General features: G+C 35.9%; 2 protein-coding genes across 2 annotated transcripts; one reads left to right on the plus strand and one right to left on the minus strand.

Annotated features, from left to right (window-relative positions):
• Window positions 1-1,625: 1,625 nt before the first annotated feature.
• On the minus strand, window positions 1,626-10,197 carry LOC306870830 (tetratricopeptide repeat protein 16-like). Its single transcript, XM_079418258.1, has 13 exons — window positions 10,021-10,197; window positions 9,701-9,756; window positions 9,537-9,627; window positions 9,301-9,444; window positions 8,865-8,965; window positions 7,805-7,934; window positions 7,504-7,718; window positions 6,098-6,375; window positions 5,795-5,936; window positions 5,553-5,718; window positions 4,570-4,706; window positions 4,324-4,471; window positions 1,626-3,451 (listed from the first exon to the last, which is right to left on the minus strand). Exons 1-13 carry the CDS (start codon window positions 10,045-10,047, stop codon window positions 3,296-3,298), a joined length of 1,791 nt encoding a protein of 596 aa, XP_079274384.1. The 5' UTR covers window positions 10,048-10,197; the 3' UTR covers window positions 1,626-3,295.
• A 226-nt stretch (window positions 10,198-10,423) lies between these two features.
• slc2a8 (solute carrier family 2 member 8) lies at window positions 10,424-21,543 on the plus strand. Its single transcript, XM_079418023.1, has 10 exons — window positions 10,424-10,742; window positions 11,011-11,173; window positions 11,344-11,550; window positions 13,446-13,545; window positions 14,110-14,321; window positions 15,047-15,196; window positions 15,280-15,388; window positions 16,356-16,529; window positions 20,332-20,477; window positions 20,565-21,543. Exons 1-10 carry the CDS (start codon window positions 10,657-10,659, stop codon window positions 20,709-20,711), a joined length of 1,494 nt encoding a protein of 497 aa, XP_079274149.1. The 5' UTR covers window positions 10,424-10,656; the 3' UTR covers window positions 20,712-21,543.
• The last annotated feature ends 2,812 nt before the right edge of the window (window positions 21,544-24,355 follow it).

The following is a 24,355-nucleotide window of genomic DNA, read 5'->3' on the forward strand; positions in this document are numbered from 1 at the left end:
TTCAAAGGTTCCTCAGTAGGGAGCACTTGTCTATGTCCGTTTAAGAGACTGTAAAAGAGGCCATTTAATTCTTTATATTCGTCTGTTTGTGCCATACAGGTCAGACATCATCTGGGTACAACTGAACTCTACACTAAACCTATAAAGAAGCAAACAAACGGTTTGATATAGCTGCGGATTGAGGGCTGATACATTTTTTTGTTTTTATGTAAATATATATTTATTTATTACACTGTTCAATTTTATGTATCAATTGTCATTTTTAAATAAAAACTTTTTTCAGGATTTATTGTGTTTATTTTGAACACTGTGTTTGTGTACATTCAAGGAAAATGAACTGTTATATTACGATGTTGAAGAAAGAAAAATCTTGTGGCTTTCTTAAAACTTCATTGAATTTCAGACTTCAGTCCATTTAAGTCAGTCCATCTGCACGCTCCTAACACTCTCCAAAAATTACAAACACACGCGGCATGTTTTAGACAAAACAGTCTCCCGGCATACGTGAATGAAATTTTGGTCCGCAAAGACTTCTTTGACTAGAGGCCAGGCCACCAGCTCCTGTGCCCAGAGAAAGGTGTTTTTGTCTGGGGGGGAAGCTGGCAACTCGTGACTCTCCTGGCTGTCTGTCCTAATCTGCCAAAAAGAGTAACCTTACACTTTTATTACACCAGTGTGAAGCACTTTTGGGCGTCTTTATGACCACTGTCTGTTTAAAACCACTTTGTTTGTGGTCTCAGCTCCCACACACACACACACTGTCTGAGGAAACTCCACCAAGCCCCACCACCATGAGGTTCATTCGAAAGCAATCGTACCTAGACTGCTGGCTGGCAGCATGAAATCCCGTCTGCCACAGCCCTCTTCCTCTTCTTGGCCTCTTTTTTTGTTTTTGAGGTAATGTATTTAATACAAGAAGATCAACTTCCTTCTACCTCAGACATGTTCTTTGGTGTCAAATTGTCAAACTTTGTGCACTTCTTAAAAAATAGAACCTTCCTGTACTTGCCAGTATGGACATGATGATAATTGTTAACTGGTGTTAATCATATGTTAAATCCTGAATGAGATTCATGCTAAAAATATGAATATATGCACTGAAAAAAATTATACTCTTGACCAAATATAGTCTAATTTGTTACAGACAAATATATTAGTATTATATATATATATATATATATATATATATAGTTTGGTTCAATCCTTACATTTTGACTTAATGTTAATCAGTATAAAGACTTTATTATAAAGACTATACTATATTTAATCAACATATTTTCTTTAGACATAAGCTGAAATGTTTACTTTTTACAACTTAATTTCACTGTAAACAAAAGCTAAATTAGCTATAATATTTGGGAATATTCTCTTCAAAAGACCTTTTTTTATTGTGATCTCTTTTTAAAATATACATCATCTTTTCTGCTATGGACTATAAAACACTAGGAAAATAAATAAAACCCACAATCATTTCTGCAGTTAGTAAAGCTAGCCAGTCTGTGTTCTACTGTCAAGAGAAAAATGTTATTTCTTTTAGATGAACTGAACAAAACAGGTTTAAACCAGAAACCATGATGATTATAAAAATGCACTTTAAATAAATTATGCAGCCATGACTTTTTTCAGCGTGCTCATCCAGAAGCACTCCACCTGATTTTCAGATATTTTATTTCCAGCAAACCCAATAAAGTAACAAAGCACATATGCAAGCATGCAAACACGTCTTAGTCAAGACATCACAATATGTTATCACGCAATATTGATAGGTTCAAATGTTTCATTGTTTAGAAAAAGAATGAAACCTACACTACTGAAGCACAAAGTTTTCATAAAGCTAACATCATGAAAATGTGTTGAATACACAGCAGACGAGGCCCTCTAGAGGCATGAGGCCTTGTGTGATGGCTCCGCTCACAGTGCCCTGAAGACAAACATGAGCTCATCTGCTTTATGCATACAAATGATGACAAATAAACAAAGCAGCATGTAACGATCCCAAACTCGTATTGTTGCATGTAACATCTCCTAAGCTTCTTCAAGAAAAAACTACCTCTGTTCTAAAAACTTTTTGAGTCAACCCAAACATCTTAATTAGCTGGTTTTAGATATGCCTGATAAGAGTTGAAAATGAATAACTAGCTTAACCACCTTCAACCTAGGTTAAGCCGGACATGTAAATATACTGTTTAATGCACAATTTATACCAAACTTTTCGAAATCATACTAATTCAAATACTTATTGTTTAAAACAATTGAATGTGAAACGGTATGCTTTATGCTATGATATATATATTTCAAAGAGTAACAAGCTACATTGCTGTCTCATAACCTCACTGCATTGTATGCTTAATCCAGTTTATGTAGTGCAGTCAATATCATCTAGTCTAATTTTGTGTAAAACTGTAAAAATTAAAGACTATCCCTCAAAGCCTCATTTTCATCCATGTTAAAATCAATAAGGCATCTAAAATGATTAAGGTCTAATGTGATGATAATAATTGAGTGCTACTTCATATCGTCTACAAAGGTAAACTGTAAATCAAGTGAAGATTATAAATCACCACACAGGTAAGCAAATGCCCTCTTCACAGTCTACATAACCGTAGACTGGACTAAATGGTCAGTTACAGAAATTAAAGTCTTTATTTCATGTATGTTTTCTTTTTGCACAAGGACAATACATTTCGGAAAATGACGTCTGATTGTTCCATTGTTGCAATGCCAAAAAATCTCAGGCTGTCTCCTCTAGGGGCTGCAAACATGTGTTTCACTATTAGCAAGGGAGTGTAAACGTCTGTGATAAAAGTCTGAGATCAGCTGCCAGTGGTGTTTTTATACTGTTCTTTTTTTCACTCACTTTCTCAGCTGTTTCCCCAGCTGCTGAGGACCTCTGAGCAGCAACAGCTGCTATGAACAAAACAACTCCCACAGCATTATAGCAAGGAATTGACTCAATCAAATATAATGCCAAAACAATCTCTAACCTTCAAGGAAATATAATACATAATTCATATATTCATCTCGTTCCAAATCTGTATGCAAACTCTTTTTTTTTTTCAAACATTTGAATTTTTTTTATGTTCAGACTCCAATGTTTAGACTCCAGTGTTCTTCAAAACAGCTTTGTTTGTTTTTCCACAGAAGAAAGAAAGTCATACAGGTTCAGAAAGTGACTAAATGATGACAAAATTTACATGTTTGAAATATCCCAAAAGGTTTAAAACCCAAAGTATCAAAGGAATTACAGATTACCCAGTCACCAGAATCGCTGAGACTGATTCATACCAATGAGCCTTCAACAATTTAGCCCAAAGCCTCCAAATTTCCTCCAAACATATGGCTGTTCCTGAGCGCTAGGCTCTTCGTGTACAGGGTGGATAAGGGCCAGACGGGGCCCGTCATAGTGCAAGGGCTGCCTCTGCTGCAGGGCTCTTTTCACAGCTTGATTCAACTGACACCATAAACAGAAGAGATTAATGTCACAAGTTAAAAGATTTAGCCTTTCAGAGAAAACACACATTTAACTGGGAATAATATAATTTAAAAATTTAAGAAATATAACTGGAGCAAATAATTTGTTATTTAATCCACGCGTTTTGCAGTGTTTTTTGAAAAAAATAGTTCTTAATGTAATATATATACATATATAGGTTTATAGTTTTGGCCATTTTTAAACCAAATTTAAACTTCAGTAGTGAATAATTCCGCACTTTTAAGAAGTAAAAAACTGTGCTAAGGTTATTTAAAAATGTTTCTGTAGTACTAAATTAGCACTTTCAAATCATTTCTTCAGGATAAGGTAATAGCTTTTCTGGAAAAATGGTGCTTTACCTTCACAGGTAAAGATTCAATTATAAAACACAGTCATTTCAAACATTAATCATTTGCATTATCAATTTTAAACACTACCTTGGGAAGTAAAAACATAAAAATATATTACTGATTCTAAAAAATTTAATGATAATGTCTGTAGTGTGGGTGATAATGTTGGTGCCCGGTCTCATGAAAATGTGCATCAATAGCACAATTTTCGGTTTCTATTTGGCGTGCTATTTATATGCAGAAATGTACTTTGGCATTCATATAATATGCAGTTTTCGTGTGCATATGACATGCAATGTCTTGGCATGCATATTGTGTATCATATGGATGCCAAAGTCAATTTCAGCATATAAATAGTACGCCAAATAGAAATAGAAACTTGTGGTATTTATATGCACTTTCATGAGATTGGGTTGTAATGTGGCTCTCTATCACTGTATTGGTCAGTATTTACAACACCAGTAGCAAACAGTTTTATGTGTAGATCTGGCACTTGTCTACCTGTTGTTTTTTCTTGACTAGCTTGCATTGCTCCTCTCTTGGAGTGACGCATGGCTTCATCATCTGCTCTGAATCATCTTCAGCCTGTGACTTCTGTGAGGATGTTTGTGACTGACTCTCCTCTTTGGCAAGGGCCATCCTGCCAATTCTAGCAGAAGAAATGGAGCTCTTAAAACTAAAAGATGATTCCTAGTAATAAACTTACATTCACACACAGTGAGTTTATTGAGCATGCTGCTCACAAACCTTGACACCTTGGAGAGTGCTAGTTTGAAAGTCTGAATCTTTGTCATTAGCTGGGTTTTGACTGACTGTGCAGTGGCACAGGACATAATATCTGTCAAGGAGCATCCTGGGAGCGGTCTCAACAGCAAAGGCACCACCTAAAATGAGATTTAGGAATGATAAACTACATTTAAAGATGGCTTTTTCCATCTAAAACAACTAAATAAAGTTTTATACTCTTGTTATTCTAAAAGTCATTATTTTCATGTCCAGTTTGAAAATTTGAGTTAAAAATACACATATGTGACCCTGGACCACAAAAGCAGTCTTAAGTCGCTGGGGTATATTTGTAGCAATAGCCAAAAATATATCGTATGGGTCAAAATTACTGATTTTTCTTTCATGCCAAAAATCATTAGGACATTAAGATCATGTTCCATGAAGATATTTTGTAAATTTTCTATTGTAAATATATCAAAACTTATTTTTTGATTAGTAATATGCATTGCTAAGAACTTAAACTGGACAACTTCAAAGGTGATTTTCTCAATATTTAGATTTTTTTGCACCCTCAGATTCCAGATTTTCAAATAGTTCTATCTCAGCCAAATATTGTCCGATCCTAACAAACCATACATCAATGGAAAGCTTATTTATTCAGCTTTCATGTGATGTATAAATCTCAATTTTGAAAAATTTACCCTTATGACTGGTTTTGTGGTCCAGGGTCACATATTTCACACAAAATATTTGTGATTTTATTTAAAAGGAGACATTTTCTATTTTTAAGCCTATTTCTCACCTATTATTTCTAAATATTCTCCAGATAATATTTAATATTATTTAATTTAACAACTTTTTGTGATGTAATATTTTTCTCACACAGTGATTATCCTATTTGGGGGTTTTGGCATTATCAAAAAGTTTTAAAACTGTAATCTTAGACATTTTATCCATATTTGATTAGGAACATTTACCGTTGTTTGTGACATAGAGAGACTTGCCTGATCATTGGTGGGCTCCAAGATAAGGACTCTGATGGCATCCATCTTGGCCTCCTCCATTTTGGCCACTTTGCTGTAAGATTTGGCTCGATACTCATAGTAATGAACTTCACCAGGGTTGTACCTTATAGCAACAGAAAACTTGTCTGCTGCTTCCTGGTAGTTCCTGGAACATATGACATTTATAAAATAATATCAAGAGGCACAAGATAAAGAAATATGCCCAAACAGTTCAAACCTACTTGTCTGCATAGCTATGCAGACCCAGTGTATTGTGAATAACAGCAAGTCGTAGCCAGATATCTGTGTTGTCAGGGTCCATCTCCTCTGCTTGCTGATAGTCAGCCAGAGCAAAAGTCCACTCACACTGCTTAAAAAAACAATCTGGGGGAGAAAAGACAGATTTTCTCTGTATAATACGAATTTGAGTGATGTGACACAACCAAGCCATTTAAGAATTCAATAAACTGATTATTTTTCAGAGAAATATCTTTACGCCACTTTCAGCCCAACACCCATTAACCTCTTTATTTCTCAGTCCACACCTCCTCTGTTGATGAACAGCTCACTAGCGTCTCTCTGTTTCTCTATGGCCTTGTTCAGCAGCATGATGGCTTCACCGTACAGACCCTGGGAGAAGCACTGAATGGCAAAATCATTGTATGTGAGTACGAGTTGGGTCTGAGCATCTTCCTCTAAATCCTCTGAATTGTCCTGCATGCCTCCTTGAGGAGGATCTTCTCCAACCCCACAGAACTCAACAGCGAGAATCAAGTCCTCAATGGCAGCAGTGAAGTCTTTCAGGCGCCGATACAGAATCCCCCTATGAGCAGGCAGAATATAAGTGTATTTTATAGAGATAGTTCACCCAAAAATGAAAATTGTCATCATTCGCTTACCCTCAGGTTGTTCCAAATCTGTATGAATTTCTTTCAGCTGTTGAACACAAAAGAAGACATTTTGAATACTGATGAATACTAGTAACCAAATTGTTGACATAGCCATTGATTTTCATAGTATGGAAAAATAATATAGAAGCTTGCCAACATTCTTCAAAATATCTTCTATTGTGTTCAGCAGATTAAACTCATACAGGTTTGGAACAAGTGGTGGGTGGTAAATGATGACAGAATTTGCATTTTTGGGTGAATTATCCCATTAATACCATTTATATTATATGTCTACTTCATTATATGTAGTTCATTTTTTATTGATTCATTGATTGATTGATTGAATTTACTTCTTATTAAAGCATTTTCAACACATATACTGTAGAAACAAGATAGTCCTATTGTATATCACCGCTGAAAAGTAGTATTGCTGGTCTGATTTCCATCCAAAAAGTCCCTTTTATCTATTTATTAATTATTATCAATGTAATCCACTTTTTGTAATAGCCTGTAATACACTTTGTGCTATAATGTTTGATAGGTGTTATACAAATAAAGTTAATATTATGAATTTACATTCTGATTTAGGCTGGTTTATGCTGATTTAGTGCTGGTATTATATATATATATATATATATATATATATATATATATATATATATATATATATATATACACTTTTTTTAACATGGTACCATAATAATACCACAAATAATAAAGTTTTGTGTACATGTATCATGCTAGTACCATCATGCAGGCAAACTTTGAAGAAGTTTATTTTACTTACAGTATATAGCTATAAATATACAGTAAAACAAATTCACATTTCATGGAAAACGGTAATAACCCTAACCCTGGAAAACAGTAATATAATCAGTGTGTCAAACATTTTGACTGGTAATAGAAAAGCAAAGCAAAAAAAATAAAAAATTAACAGAAAATTCATATAAAACCTAAATTTAGTGTGTGTATCATAATACTAATTTAAATGGAACAATATCACTGTCACAAAAGGCCAATTCTTTAGCAGGCAGTAAATACGCAGCTCTTCTGCCCCTTACCTAAAGAGGTAGTATTGTGCTTTATTGGGGTTATATTCCAGAGCGGTGTTTATTTTCCCCAGTGCATCTGAAAGCTCTTCCTTCAATGCCTTATCAACAGCTGCCTGATGGGAATCCTCCGCTGCCTCCTTCAGCCTCTTCAGCAGTGCCTGTGCCTCTGGACAGCATGGTTTCAGCCTGAGTGCTGACCTCAAGTCGTGATGGCACAAAGTCATCTGAGGAGACACGCAGCCCTCTTACCTGTGTATTACAGTCACTTGAAGGGAAATGTTTTTCTGAAGGCTGTGAATGATGGTCTGACCTGATTGAGCTGGTGGTGAAGGCGAGCTCTCAGAGTGAAGAGGTCTGCTGCCTGGCCATCCGTCTCCAGCCAATTATTGACCAACCGAAGACAGTCAGAGTAACGGCCAAGAGCGGTCAGACAAGCCAAACTATGAATAAATATGCAAAAATTATGGAAAATTATGATCTCATGGTATCCACAGTAGGCCAAAACTTATTTTCGACACTTTTTAACACCTACATTACACTTAAAAATGCCTGTATTGCATTGCATTAGATCCAAAATTCAAACCAAGCGTCATCAGCAACAAAACTAAATGACTAACTGCACTTTTCTAGCCAATAGCTTTTAACCCTTTGAGATTGTTTAGACTCATAGACACAGTTTTACTGCAACCTGACTTTTCAGACTTTTTCAGCTTTTTAAATGACATGGAGACACTTGCACTTACTGTCTGCCGTCGCGCTTGATTCTGCTTTATTATAGGATATTAGATTAATCCATATTGAGTATGAAATTATTTCTTAGAGGTGGACATTAGTAACAGGTTGGTTACTGATGTAAGATCAATTGTTTGGTGTCTAAATATCTTCATTGTTCATTTTGAACAATACGTCTGTTGTTTTAAAATGTTGTTTAAAAAAATTTATTCAATTCTTAAATAGTTTTTTATGAAAAGAGTGTTTGAGTAATACGGAGCTATATTTTAAACTATATTTTAAAAAAAAATGCTACTGTAATATTTTGTTGATAATACAAAAACATTCACATATTTTTAAATGTGGCTTGATTTTCAAATACATTTTTAGTTCAACAATAACTTAAGAATTATATCAATAATATGCTGCATTTTGTTAAATTCTGCACACACACACAATGGAAATGTAATAAAGTACTAGCACTCAATAATGTGAACAACTGTAGGTGATGACAGTTAGGTGAAGAGAGAGCATGTAGCTCCACCTGGTGGTATTTTATGCTCTCACATGCTAACGTAACGTTAGTTTAGCTGGTAGTTCAGACTTCAAATCTCTTTGAAGGGCACTGAAATATCTGCACTGTCAATGTCTGCACTGACCTTCTCATGTGATATGGCCGGAAGGAGGGTTTGAGTTCTGCAGCTTTTGTGAAAGACTCCAGAGCCTCCAGAAACTTCCCTAAATCAAAACAACACTGGCCCTATAAGGTCAGTTAGAACATACACAGATAAGTGGTCAGTAAGGATGAATAACCGCAGAGGACTATATGTGATGGTTGATTTAAATTTCATTGCAGGTAAAACTGTATTTCTACTATACATATAAATATTAGATTAGATAATGATCAAAAGGGCAAAAAGAAAAAAAACAATAGCCTTTATTCTAATGACATTTTGACTGCAAACTTAATGATTTACAAATGTGTTGATAAATGGATACATTTCAAAACACAAACAGCAAAGGCGATACATGGATTGTAATATTTAAAGCTCATAATCTGATTTCTGTCATCTGTGAATAAATGAATTGTTGTACCTGCAGGTAGTAGATGAAGGCGAGTTGTTGAGGGTAGGCCTCAGTTTGGGGATCCAGACTGCAGGCGTGTTTGTAATCTAGCGCCGCAGACTGGAAGTCACACAGCTGAAGATATGCTTCTGCTCGCTGGACATAAAACTCAGTCTGCAGGTGGGGAGAATATAAAATCTGGTTAATATTTAGGGCCAAATAATTATGGAGTATGTATAAAATCCATATTACAGCCTGGCCTCTACCTGATGTGGCTGGAGTAGAATGGCCTTTGAGAAACAGGACACAGCCTTGTCAAAGTGTGACTGTGACACGGCACCAACACCTGCTTCATAACTAGACACATGTGCACATGTGTAAATATGCTTCTCAGTTAGACTCTGTAGTATATAAACATCTGTTCACTTACTGTTTCTCAACCTTTTCTTTTATTATGCGCTCCCCATACATATCCAGTTTCTTTTTCTGGTAAATGAGAAATACAGATTTTTGTATAAATAAATAAATATATGTGAATACTTATTATTCCCTAGTTCTGCTTGCTTGAATCACATGAGCAGGAATGATTCTTCCTTTTGAGAAATGAACAAGCAGACATTTTCAACTGCATGAATAAGTACTGAACTATTTCATCTAATCTCTGTATGACTCCTTCCCTCTCTCTCTCTCTCACACACACACACACACACACACACAGCAAGAAATGTTGCACACATGTAAAATACAAACCTCGGCACAGCCAACAGGTGGATTCATATTGACAACAGAGATGCATAAGTAAAAGTTTAAGTTTATAAAAGCACTTAAAGAAAATTAAAAACCTCCAGAGTCCTCGCGTTTGTTTCCCACAACCAAAACAAATCAACAAACAGTGCAGACCTTGTAACTAAAAGCACTTTTGAAAACATTTAGTAACTATGGGAACAGTTAAATGGCAAAAGAAGAGCAACGGCTGTATAGAAATGTGTTTTAAATAAACATCTTTAAAATACTTTTTAATGCAAAGAGACCATTTTAAAAAATGGTTTTAAAAACACAATGTTAGATAAAATGTTTTAAAAAATTAGGTAATAAATATTTTGTGTGCATTCTTCTATGACAGCACAAAGGAATAATAGCGGACTTTTATTTTGAAATCACAACGTCTTTGGTCAGCAAGTATGTATTACTGTCAGCTGACAACATCGGTTAAGTTAATACAGCGTTTTTCCTCGGGATGCTGAAAAACAAAGCCTTTGATACTTCGCTGGCTGAACTTGTGTATGTTTTGTCGGTTGTAAAGTATGACATAACAACACAGTTTGTCGGTGGCGTTTATTTATGAAGTGCTTGATTATTTGAGTATCGTTTGCGAGAGGAGACACGATGGATGATTATGAGGAGACCAGACCACTGTTGGTCAACGATGAGCAGACAGACGAGGACCGATCAGAGCAGGACGCCTATCTGGAGTAAGTGTCACCATGCGACTCCATATCCGCAAAAAAATTGTACTATTAACTTACTGCTTTTTTGTTAGTGCGATCACATATTATTGACACAGAAATGTTATTCACTCCGTGATTTGTTTAAAGTCAACGAAGAATCATTATATTTTGTCAACAGAAATGGTCTACAATGACTTTATATACAATGTTCCTGTATTCATGGAAAACCTGTTAAACAAGAATCTTCACCTTATCCGTGGCTGATTTGTCTGTAATTACTTTTGCTCGACAGTAAAGTTAAGAATGGCAAGCTGTACATTGCCACATTCGCAGCAGTTCTGGGACCCCTGAGTTTTGGGTTTGTCCTGGGTTACAGCTCTCCTGCTATACCTGAACTCCGCAAAATCCAAGACCCAAGACTGCAGCTCAGCACAGAGGAAGCTTCCTGGTTTGGGGTAAGTTATGTGAATGCTTAGCTTTTTCAGTTCCCCAGAACTTACGATGCCATTAGTGTCTGAGTTGGAGGAGGTTTAAATACCAAAATCAAATTTAGTTGTCCATGTATAAAAAGTTTAGCAAAGATGCTGATGTCAAAGTTACAACATTATGATTTTTTGTCTTATAGTCTGTGGTGACCATTGGTGCAGCTCTTGGGGGTCTTCTTGGAGGATGGATTGTCGAGAGGATTGGACGTAAATTGAGCCTTATGTTTTGTGCATTACCCTTCATCTGTGGGTTTATCATCATTATCGCTGCTCAGAACCACTGGATGTTGTATGTGGGCAGAGTGCTCACGGGTCTAGCCAGTGGAGTGACTTCTCTTGTTGTACCTGTAAGTATTACCAGTGTAAAATCCCATTAATTTTCTTTATAGGGGAAGTGATTTTTAACAATGAGTTCTAAACCTTTAAAGACAGACCTACTGTGAGCAGAGAGGTTGAATTGACTTTGAAAGTTGAAACCATCATTCTGGATTATTTTAATTAATATTTTTTTAATAGTCAGGTTTAACATCAAAATTCCTAGTAAAAACACACGATTCTGCAAAGTCTCCAACAATCAGAATCATGGGCTCTTTAGCATCCCCCTGCTTGCATGAAGAACAGCAAATTACATAACAGTGTCAGTCTCCTTATGCTCCTAAATTCCTTAAATATTTGTGTACATACACACACATATATATACAGTATATATACACCCCCTGACAAAAGTCTTGTCGCCTATCCAAGTTGTAGGAACAACAAATAGTAACTTGACTTCTAGTTGATCATTTGGAATCATAAGTGGCTTATATGAAAGGCAAAGGCCTCTAGATTACGCTTATTTTACCAAAATAAAATCTTATCATGCCTTGATGTTTAATTATTTATTTATTAATTAGGACAGAAAGGTCAGACTTTGCTTAGACAAAAGTCTTGTCACTTCACAGAAATAATGTACAGTACAGAACATAAAGTCATGGTGCAGTGGAAAAAGAATTAATATTGTGTATGACTCCCATGAGCTTGGAGGACTGCATCCATACGTCTCGGCAATGACTCAAATAACTTATTAATAAAGTCATCTGGAATGGCAAAGAAAGCATTCTTGCAGGACTCCCAGAGTTCATCAAGATTCTTTGGTTTCATCTTCAATGCCTCATCCTTCATCTTACCCCAGACATGCTCAATAATGTTCATGTCTGGTGACTGGGCACCTTGACCTTCTTTGCTTTCAGGAACTCGAACAGTTGTCTTACGGGGTCTGCCTGACCTGGGCCGGTCATGAACTTCACCAGTTTCTTCAAATCTTTTTCTTATCCTCTCCACTTGACGTTTAGATACATTAAAGATGTCTGCCACCTCAGCAGGAGACTTGGTCTTCAGGCTCTTGATGATCAGCACTTTGGTCTGTGGTAGAATCTTTGGCATGCTGTCAGAGGTCAGGATGCATTTCAAATGAATGCTGGGTGTGCTGTGGTTCTTCTTCTACACACCTGGGAATGTGTTAATTACAGTATTTGTCACAGGTGACGCTCTAATCTGTGATTGGTTGAATCCTTTAAAGATGTGACAAGACTTTTTTCTAAGCAAAGTCGGACCTTTCTGTCCTAATTAAATAATTAAACATCAAGGCATGATAAGATTTTATTTTGGTAAAATAAGCGTAATCTGGAGGCCTTTGCCTTTCATATAAACCACTTCTGATTCCAAATGATCAACTAGAAGTCAAGTTATTATTTGTTGTTCCTACAACTTGGATAGGCGACAAGACTTTTGTCAGGGGGTGTGTATGTGTATGTATATATATATATGTATATATGTATGTATATATGTATATTTTGCAATAAGCCTAAAATATATCATTACTATATATAATCAACACCTTTAAATGAATAGTTGTATATTTCTCCATCATTTAATTGAGTTATGTCATTGGCAGTGCTTCATGATACTGTAGTTTTGTACCTTTTTGTCCAATTTAAAAAATAATTTTTTGCTTCAAATCAAATTTTGTCATTGTTATTCACTTCAAAGCTGGTTATTTTGGTTTGTTTCATGATTTATAATTCTTCAAAGTTTTTAAAACTCCTATGGGTGGAAAAATGCTCTCAGAAATTATTGTTGTTGTTATTGTATTAAGAACTGCAGACCACAGTTAACAATTGAAATTATGTGAACCAGCTTTTTTTTGGAAATTGAATTCAATAGAACGTTATCCATTTGACTTTTCTCTCCATTTCTACAGCTTTACATCTCTGAAACGGCTCATGAGCGTGTTAGGGGAACTATGGGCTCGTGCGTGCAACTTATGGTTGTGATAGGCATTATGGGAGCCTATATAACAGGTATTAGCCCTCATTTTAAACTTGTGACTGAATTGTCACATGCAAGTTATGACACTCGAGTGCCTTTGAGAGTAAATAGAGCTGTTCTGCTCTCAGTTAGCTGTGTGAGATGATTGTTAATGTTTAATCAGAGGACACATTTCAACCTTCTTTAACTGCAGTGAGATCTTACATATATTGTCTCTTTTCCCATGCATCCCTGCACTCCAGTAATTTATTTGTTCTTTGAAATCAGCTCAGATTTGTGTGAATGCCTTCCTAATTTGTGCTGGCGAGAATCCTTGTGAAAGTCATTCAGTATTGCATTAATGGATAGGTCAAGTTAGCTCAGGAATGTCCCTCTTAAAGATACACAGAGCCTGCATTGTGCATGACACTATCTGAGCTGTGTTTACATGAAGAGTATGACCCATTCTGTGTGATCAGTAGTAGTATACTATATACCTCAAAAGTACGTCCAGTAATTTATATTAGGATTCAATCAATGCCACGAGGGTGAGTAAATGATGACAGAATTCCTTTTGCGACAAACTATCACTTTAAATAATGCAATTTTTTTTCAAGGTTTGTTCCTGGACTGGCGATGGTTAGCAATTGCATCCTCTATCCCTCCCACACTAATGCTGGTGTTTATGTGCTTCATGCCGGAGACGCCACGATTCCTGCTCTCCCAAGGGAAAAGGAGAGAGGCAGAAGAGGCCCTGCGCTTCCTCAGGGGTCCTGATGCCCCGACAGAGTGGGAGTGTGCTAGAATAGAAGATGCCTACAAAAATGAAGTTAGACATCACAAATTTCTCATTTCACATCTCAAAGTTCAAAGGTCTCAACTTTAATATTACACATTGAGCTGAAGTTCAAGGATAACATTTGAGTGAACTGGATATTCAGTGACAAAAATTAAAATTCTGTCATTTACATACCCTTATGTCATTCCAAAAAATCCATTACTTTTCATTATTTTTTGAAACACAAATTAATATATTTTTAATGATTATTTATGTACCTCCAATGAAAGTCTATTCCACAAAATATGCTTCGAAATCCACATGAATTGAGCGATATACTTTAAGAGACATGATCACATTATATGACAAATACATTTAATTTAGGCTTTTATGTATATATAAACATTGAACAATGCACATACATCAAATATGGTAAACAGAAGCTCAGCCATTCTTGCTTGACAAACAAACTTTATTCGTTCTTGTAGACAATGTTTATATTGAAAAAATGTCTTGATTTGTGTTTTGTAGAGGAGTGAAAGTCTTGGCTTGATTGATGACAGAATTTGGATTTTTGGGTGAACTATCTCAAATTTTATCCAACAGGAACTAAATTGAATAATTAAATGTGGGTATTACCAACCAGAGTTGAAGTTTAATTTTGTTGACTTTAAGTTTTCCTCACTTTTCTGAAGCTTTTTTTAATTTAATAAATAAATGAAATTCTGTGTACAACTGTATACAAGTCACTAAGGTTGATATTTGATTGATTTAAGGAACAAAGCTTCAGTCTGGCGGATCTAAAGGACCCTGGTGTCTTTAAGCCTTTAGGCATAGGCATTATGATGATGCTTCTCCAACAATTTACCGGCATTAATGCCATCATGTTTTACGCAGAGACAATCTTCGAGCAGGCCCATTTCAAAGTGAGTTTTGTTGAAGATCATTTATTCATTCAGCTTTATTAATGCTAAATGCACATTGTAATGTTCTTTATATTCCGCCACAGAGCAGCGACGTGGCCACTGTCATTGTTGCAGCCACACAGGTGGTCTTCACTGCAATTGCTGCTGCTATTATGGACAAGGCTGGGCGGAAAGTACTCCTCATCTTGTCTGGTATTAACATCATTAATAAATTAATATATTTGCGCTGTAACACTTTACTTAAAGCCTTTATGTATAATCAGGGGTGCACAAAAGTGGTCCGCAGGTCTGCATGCACGACCAAAATTAAAAATGCACTGTGTAAATAAGTTCAGGCAGTGCATTTGAGTACCAACATGGTTGACAGCTGTTAATGCACAATTACCATTTTAGATCTACCATCTGTATTGTGTACAATTTCGAATAAATTTAGGCTACCCACTACCGTTTTCAAAGCACAATGCAAAACTGTGACATTTCTTTCACTGACACTCTTCACTCCGCATCGGCAACCCACCCAATTAAAAGCTTGCTGATTTTAAGGTTGAAACTTAAAATAATAATAATAATTTTTAATTTTACTATAAAATAATGGTATTTGTATTTTGTACTCCCTTTTTTTATATAAAATAGTATTATCACACTTCATTATGTATTATTTTATTTATTTATTTTTAAACTAAATAAAGTGCAATAATATTATCACTATTATTAATTAATTTTTTCCAGTTATATTTAATGGGTCACACTATGTGCCGTGTGAGGACCATCCAAATCTCCAGGTTCTCATTTGAGAACCACTGAAAAACTTATGTGCACCCCTGTGTATAATGCATTATAAAAGTAGTTTTAATGCATTAATTATGCCTTGTAATGCACTTTATAATGCATTGTACAGTCTAATGAATAATTGTAACCGCAGGTAATACATTTTGACACTTATCAATTCATTGTTACACTATTCATTTTAAATTTGGTTATAATTATTTACGACACGATATAATGTACAACGCACATTATGAATAATTTTAATACATTATTATACCCCTTAATAACCCTTTATAATGCATTATACAGCAAGTCTTTGTGTTACCATTTGCACTACTGTTTATGGGGAGAAAAAAAAATGGATTGTCCTTAATTTTGTGTCCCCCACAAGGTGTCACCATGTGTGTTAGTGAAACCGTGTTTGGAGTATATTTCAAGTTGACTATGAAGCATAATAACTCCTCACTGACGAGTGTACTAACAGACGCCCAGGGTTCTCTGGCAGAGCAGCCTCCTACAGACCTGGCCTGGCTCGCTGTGGGAAGCATGGGCCTTTTCATTGCAGGTTAGACAAATGTATTTCACTGAAACTTACCATAGAACAAGAAGTATTTAGCAACTGTATTAAGATTTCCTGCTGTATGTGGTCAAGTTACATTTATTTTTATAGCACTTCATACAATACAGATTGTTTAAAAGCAGCTTTACGGTAATAAACAGGAAAATAAGGGTTAATGTAAAATTCATCAGTTATGAAGTGACTTCTATTTCAGTAAAGCAGCTCTACAGAAGACAATAGTATCATTATTCAACTCAATTTAGTTCAGTGTTGCTTCTGTTCAGTTCAATAACTGTTAATGTTGCAAAGTTCATTAATTATGAAACGAGTTCAATTCTGTTATAAGCAGCTCCACAGAAGACGAGTGTCATTGTCCAACTCAATTTAGTTCAAATATAAAGAACTATTAAGATAGCCTACAACCACATACCCTGTACATGGTAAGAGTTTAATTGACATGTAAGGTAGCTACCTGCAGTTCATTTTGTTTGTACGCACCATTTAGGAACAAGTACATCTGAAACAGTTAAAATAATAGAGTTGTAATCAGAATTTGTCCATCCAGATAACCAATTAATTTACTGATGCAGATTGACTTAAAGATCAAGCAAAATATACAGTGATGTCTAGTTTTCACTATGTAGCTGTACTTGAGTTTTTGTCCAGTTCATATTTTTGGTTCAGTCATGAAACTGTAAATGGCACAGGCAGATTGGCCACATCATTTATTGCATGGCATAAGCTGATTGGCTGATTCTGCAGCCGATGTTCAACATTTAAAGGGGTTATCGGATGCTAAATTCACTTTTGCATGTTGTTTGAACTGAAATGTGTTTTGGCAGTGTGTACATGATGCACTGTGTTGAGATCCAGCCAGACGAAGTCTTTCCGTAAGAGTGTAGTTTATTAAAAATCAATTATCATAAGTATAAGTGCCACCGATTACAGATGACTAAGTGTTAAAATATGAAAATCAAAAGAAAAGATAAAAATGGACACAATATCCAAACTACATATATTTCTGCTAAAATAAGATGACAGTCTAACAATCTGAGGAATCCGAGTATAGTAATATTCAAGAGCAGAGAGATGATCTTCAGAGCATGCACTAAAAGAAGAAGCAAGAAAGCCAATTTGGGGAGCAATATATAGGCTAGAGACTTACATGGTCATAGGTCATGGAATGTTCTTGTCTGATCGATCATTGTAAAACGATTTTATCCATTACGTCTACTTACTATTTCCCCCTACCTAAGGTGAATTTAGTTCAGGACTAGGTCACGTTGACATAACCTATGAAATGCAGTAGGTAGAAGTAAGATGAAAAATAGTGACAAGGGTTGTGGTTTTACATCCTTCTAGTGGAGACAACAGAGTTAAGCAACAGAGATAAGCAATCTTCTTGCAAATTGAAGACAAATTTAGCAAACATCCTTGCATATAAAATATTTTTGCAGAGAATAAGTTTCCATTATCCTGTCCAAACATCACTTAAGCATAACAGAATTAACCTTTTATATGTCAAATGATGGAAAATACTATGTCAATGGAATAGGAGTGCAACTGGATATACTGTAAATGCATAATACTTGAGTAACTGAGTGTATGGGTAATACATTAATATGAACGTAATGTAATAAAACCATAAAAGAATAAGAAAACATAACCACATTGTAAATGGGCCTACACCAGTTAGACAACCACCCTATAAGGATAAAAATCCACCCAGTGTTTTTTTTTTTTAAATCCTGATAAATCATAACCACTTTCTCAAATCAAACCGTTCACAGATTCTTGTCTGGGTGACGTCACACATACCCAGGCCACTCGCACGATTGTTGATTATCACTGGCGTTTTAGCACAGACCTGCCCTGACTGAGCTGTAAACATTCCGCCTTTTTTGATGCCGGGGCAGGTGTTGACAAGAAGGTCTCCTAAGCGATTGTGGTGTTTTGTTGTTGGATGTAATAATGAACAGCAGTTGTCATTTACTCTCGACATCAGAGCGTCTGAAGACAGCCTCATGAGAACGGCTCATTGCCCCACAGAATAGAGGGGCAGGGTAAGCAGAGCTCATTCGCATTTAAGGGGACATGCACTGAAACATTTTTAACAAGGTAAAAAGGGTGTTATTTTACACTACCATTGAGAAATTTTAACCAAAGTATGTTATAGACTTTTCATTAAGACCCTAAAGAATCATATCAACTTGTGGAAAATGGGTATCCGATGACCCCTTTAAATAATCTGGTTCAGTGTTCACTGTAAGCTGGTTCCCTCTGAAACACTCCACCTCCCCCAGCTCCACCTGCAGATCTGCTTTCAGATTTATATATGCCTATTCATACAGCAGCTGCAGCATATCTTACGTGTTCACAGCAGCGTGCTGGTGCATTTATTGGCAGTAGCAAGCCGATACTTGCTCTTCAGCAATAGCAGCAGCATATTTTGCAGATTTATTCCACCAAGACCAAATACATTATCTCTGAAAATGTAATTAAATTACTAATAACCGATTACTCCTTTTAAAAGTGCTTTTCTGAATACTTTATTTCAAACGTAATTCGTTACATTACTAGTTACGTTACTTTTTTCTGTACATCTATGAAATTTACATGAAAATGTAAGTTCTGTGTCACCTAGCCACAACACTCGAGCATAAACGCACCCGATAAATATTTGTTATTAAAGCATCAACATTTTCAAACCACTTTTATTTTTAACTAAATGCAAGTATAGGCTGCTGCATACATGGTTTGGCATGGCAGAATGCCAGCAAAGGGTGCTCCCTTTATCTCAGTTTATCGCAGTCTCACAAAGCTGTGTTATAACACAATAAATATATGCATAATGAATCTTCCATAATGTCTACAATTTGTGTGTTATAATGAGAGGATTTGTGAGCACGCAATTTCAGCGCTGCAGCTCCAGAGTTTGGAGCAGTGTGTGGATTCTAACACTGACTGGCCGATGCGTTCCAGAAATCAACATTGCTCAACGCTGAAAATAAGTTTTATAAATAGAAACTCTGCCTATGCTTGCGCCTGTTGATCGTTTTTATTTTATAGTTGTTCTTGTTGTTTTTGTGCAATAGATGAATAACAATTTGTTTGTTTTTATATATTTTATGCTTAGATATGTCTATTTTCCTGGAGTCCTGCGAATGATTTTATTCTCCTGCATCCCGCACACACACGAGTCTCAGAACTCGACAGTAGCAGTTGATGCATTGTTCTCTGCGCACGGTCCTTTCTCAAGAAGTTTTACGTGGCGTGCTGCCCTTGCTGTTTTAAATTGGAGTTGTTCGCGTTTGAAAAGGTTTTCTTCCCCCACATAGGCTAATTGACAACGCACAATAATGTTCTTGCCTTTGACAGAAATAAACTCAAATCAATGATTGTATTTCCATCTACAGAACGCATGCTGTGTTTGTTTTTGTTGGTAGTATCCCCATCGCGGGCGCTTAACCAGTCAAAGTAGGTCTCCGATAGACAAGTAGGGCTCGCTGTCGCATCTGCTCCACCCTCTAGTGATAAAACAATGCACTGAATTTTGTCGGACTCTGAAATGATGTAACGCACAAAGACCTCGGCTTGGAACTATAATCTAATTACTGTTTTGGAATTTATAACGCATTAAATTAGTCCATTACTAAAAAAGTTATGAAAATTACAGTAGCCTAACGCGTTACCAAGTAATGCATTACTGCCCAACACTGGTCATATCGATTAACATGCTAAAACTATTCCAAGAGTTGTCATAATTGAGTTAATCAGTTGAGTTAATCAGCATAATTGTGTTAATCAGGTTTTGCTCTTGGTTGGGGTCCTACTCCTTGGCTGGTGATGTCCGAGATTTTTCCTACCCGAGTGAGGGGATTGGGCAGTGCTCTGTGTGTGCTTACCAACTGGACCTGTGCCTTCATTGTCACCAAGACCTTCCAGAACCTCATGGTGAGCTGAAGGTCATGTATTTTCCCTAGAAACTTTTTAGGTTTAACAAAAAGGTCTAATACAGGATCCAATTATGTTTCTTTTTAGGATGCCATAACCAGCGCAGGGACATTCTGGATGTTCTCTGGACTCTGTGCTCTCAATGTCGTCTTCACTGCTTTTTTTGTCCCTGAGACCAAAGGCAAAACTCTGGAGGAGATTCAAGCCCGTTTTAAGGGGACTTATCAGCGCTAGACAGTTTTCTTTCCTTAGTGAAAATTCCAACAATTTAAACAAACAAACTAGTTGCATTGATAATATAATGTGCAAAATAATGTAAAAGTTCTCAGATAAAATGTTTGATACTTTCTTAATGTGATTTGTCATTGAATTAGCACAAATAGTTGCTGATGTGACATGCTTTCAAGCAGTGTTCAAGAATTTAATGACTTTTTTTTTTTTTTTTTTTTTTTTTTTTTTTTTTTTTTACTGTTACTATTGATGCTAAAAATTAGACACAATGTAAAATCATTTTTACTTGTTTGCAGGTCGTAGGAAAGCAGTTTTTTTGAAAAAGATTTGAATATAATGTGCATTAACACCTATTCCCTTGACACATGCAGAGTTTATATAAGATTGTTTAGTTTGCAGTTTCTCAGCAATTTCCTCTGCATCAAGACAGTAGCTTGGGTTACATTTTAATTAGTATCATCAAATCTCAATCTCAAAAAGATTATAATATGAAATTTAAAATTTACATTTAAAACTAATCGTAATATTGATATTTTTACAAATGTAAAATAAGCTGTGTTTAATGAACTTCACTGGTGACGGCATACTTCTTTCTGACCTCACGTTATAATATACTACTTTTACAAAGAAGTTTAACCAAATATGATATTAATACTAATTCATTTAAAATGCATGGTTACTAAAGAACTCTATTGTTTGCTTCATTCAGAAAGTAAGCAAAATTAACTGAAGTCTCAAAGGTGTAGTCATATGTTGAATTGTGGTACTGAGTCAGTAAATTATTACGCATTGTTCTGTAATAATGACAGGAATGGGCCAAATAAAGTGATATGCCAAATACAAGTTTATTATAATTTTGTACAACTGTATTTCTACAATATTTAATTTTGTACAACTGTATTTCTAATAGTGCTGTCAAACGATTGATTGCGATTAATCGCATCCAAAATAAGTTTTTGTTTTACGTAATGTGTGTGTACTGTGTATATTTATGTTATGTATAAATACACACAAATACATTTATATATTTAAGAAAAATATGCTACGTTTATGTATTAAATATATTTATATATAATTTATATGAATTTAAATATATACATGTAAATATTTTCTAAATACATAAATATACACAGTACACACACACATTATGTAAACAAAAACTTATTTTGGATGCGATTAATCTTTTGACAGCACTAATTTCTAATATGCTGATGAATACAGATAAAATGAACAATCCCAACATTCTAGATATATATCACGACTATTATTTTTCCTAATAAATTACTTTTATCAAAATTTGTGCCATCTGTTACTAGATAATGTTTATATATAATATAAACAGCTAGCTGCTGTATTTACTTTCAAGTTCTCCTCAGTGGAAATGGAAATAAAATATAGCTGCATGCAGCAAATAAGGGGTCAAGCACAGCAGAGAATGAGGAGAAAGCATGGCAGGGAGTATAAGACCAAAGGCAACAATGAGAATTAAGGATTTTTTATGGTGATTTTACTCAAACTGGCTAAAAAAATCATATATTCAATCATTAGTAATATGATTTATTGGTTTATCAATATTGACCAATAGATGGTAGAGGCATTTTTTATTTCATTATTAATGTTTAAAGGTGGAGCTAGGGAGCTGATTGAGACGCACTCCGTGTCTACACTGGATGCTGCGTGGCGGGACAAATCTCTGACAGAGAACTGCTGCCGTGTTCTATTTATGACGTACTGACAAAAATTTTAAATGATTTTCAACGGTCGCTTTATCGTGTCCAGTGTAGGCAGACTTTAGCTGTTGAGTCGCGGCGCATCCGGTGTAGACACAATGTTACTCACCTATGGAGAAGAACCAAAGCAACCTCAGTGTCCAATTGCAGGCCTTCCGGTCCTTGAGTTCTCTCCAGCGCTAGAAAACTGATCTGATATTTACACGGGTCCTACTTATTGCCTTATCGTTCCGCAGACATTTTCCACTTTTGTTTTTTATCCGCCATCTCTATCTTTCTGTCACTCGGCTTGGCTGTTCGCTGAATGCTCTCTCCTCCATATCATGAGTAGACACAAGCCTTACTGCTGATTGGCTTCAAGTTTGTTTTGGTACTCGGCCTGACTCAGTTTTTGGAAAATTACTTACCCCACCTTTAATGGCTTCATGTTAATGGTTAATCACTTTTGACCAATAGGTGGCGCTGTTACCAAAATTGATGTGGTGTGGTCAGTGTGAGGTGACAATGACACAAAGATTTAAGTCAGTATGCCAAAGCATATTGTCTATCAACATGAAATCCATAACATTTTGTCGGCACAGTCTGAAGATGAATTTGAAGTCAAATTTGGTGAAAATCAGACAAGATCTATAAAAAAAAATCTAAACAACAGACAGGAAGTTTGGGCAACTATGGCTAAATTGGTATGTATGTACTTGGTGTGACCTAAGGAATATATTGAGACCAGTTTCTTTACAATAAGCTAATTTAATCAAAAGTTACTAGCGTTTTTGGTAATAGCTTTTGACTACAAGGTGGCACTGTCCCAAAACTTTTTGAGTACCGTCAGGTCATGGTGCTGAAGACACATATCGAGTTTCATTACAATACGCCAATGCGTTCATAAAATACACCATTTTATGACCAAATTCAAAATGCCTGACGTCCAAAATGGCTGACATGGGAAATTCATTAGACTTGGAATGTCACACAGAATCAAAAGAGACCAGTCTTGTGATTATTGTCCAAACCGTTCAGAAATTATAAGCAAAACACACAACACATTAGGTTTGAATACGCTAAAGCACTGTGGAGATATAGCCTCAAGTCCATTTTGGTGCGCTCTTCCTCAAATTCGTTCACATGTTAATTGAGAACGGTTTGACAAATCACACCAAGTTCACACTGCGCGATTTTCAAAGTCGTCAAACACTGTTGTTTTCACACTGCATGACTATCTGGGGTAGCATTCAGTTGCTGCTGTGTTCACATTGCACGATGGATCAGCGACAGGAGGATACACACTGCATGGGTTTTCAATAGGAAGAATCGCCGACAACTCTGTCTGGTCCGCAAACTATATAACTCCTCCCTTAACTTCCCGCTGTGCTGTATCTTGCACTCTCGTTGGCTGTAGGTCATTGCCGATGTATTTTTCAGTCAGAACTCATTTCACACAGCAAGATTTTGAATCGCCGACAGGTCCAGATATTTAGCATGCCAAATATTTCACGGCTGTCGGCAATGTGTCTCCAAATCAGATTGCGTTTTTGATAATTCACACTGCGTGACTGTCACTCAAGGGAACGAGCACCGATTTGCTGGGTATTTGTCGGCGATTTTGCAAAACCTGTTGGCGAGTGAAAATCGGGGTTAAAATCATGTAGTGTGATCTCGGCATTAGAGATTCCAAACTTTCTATGCAATGGTTAAAGTGATAGTTCACCCAAAAATTAAAATTCTGTCATTAATTGCGCACCCTCATGTCGTTCAAACCCCCCTAAGACCTTCGTTCATCTTCGGAACACAAATTAAGATATTTTGGATGAAATCCAAGAGCTTTCTGACCCTCCATAGACAGCAAGGGTACTGCTACAGTCAAGGCACAGAAAGGTAGTAAGGACATCGTTAAAATAGTCCATGTGACATCAGAGGTTC

Source organism: Barbus barbus (assembly GCF_936440315.1).
Source record: "Barbus barbus genome assembly, chromosome: 6".
In the NCBI taxonomy this organism is placed as follows: Eukaryota; Metazoa; Chordata; class Actinopteri; order Cypriniformes; family Cyprinidae; genus Barbus; species Barbus barbus.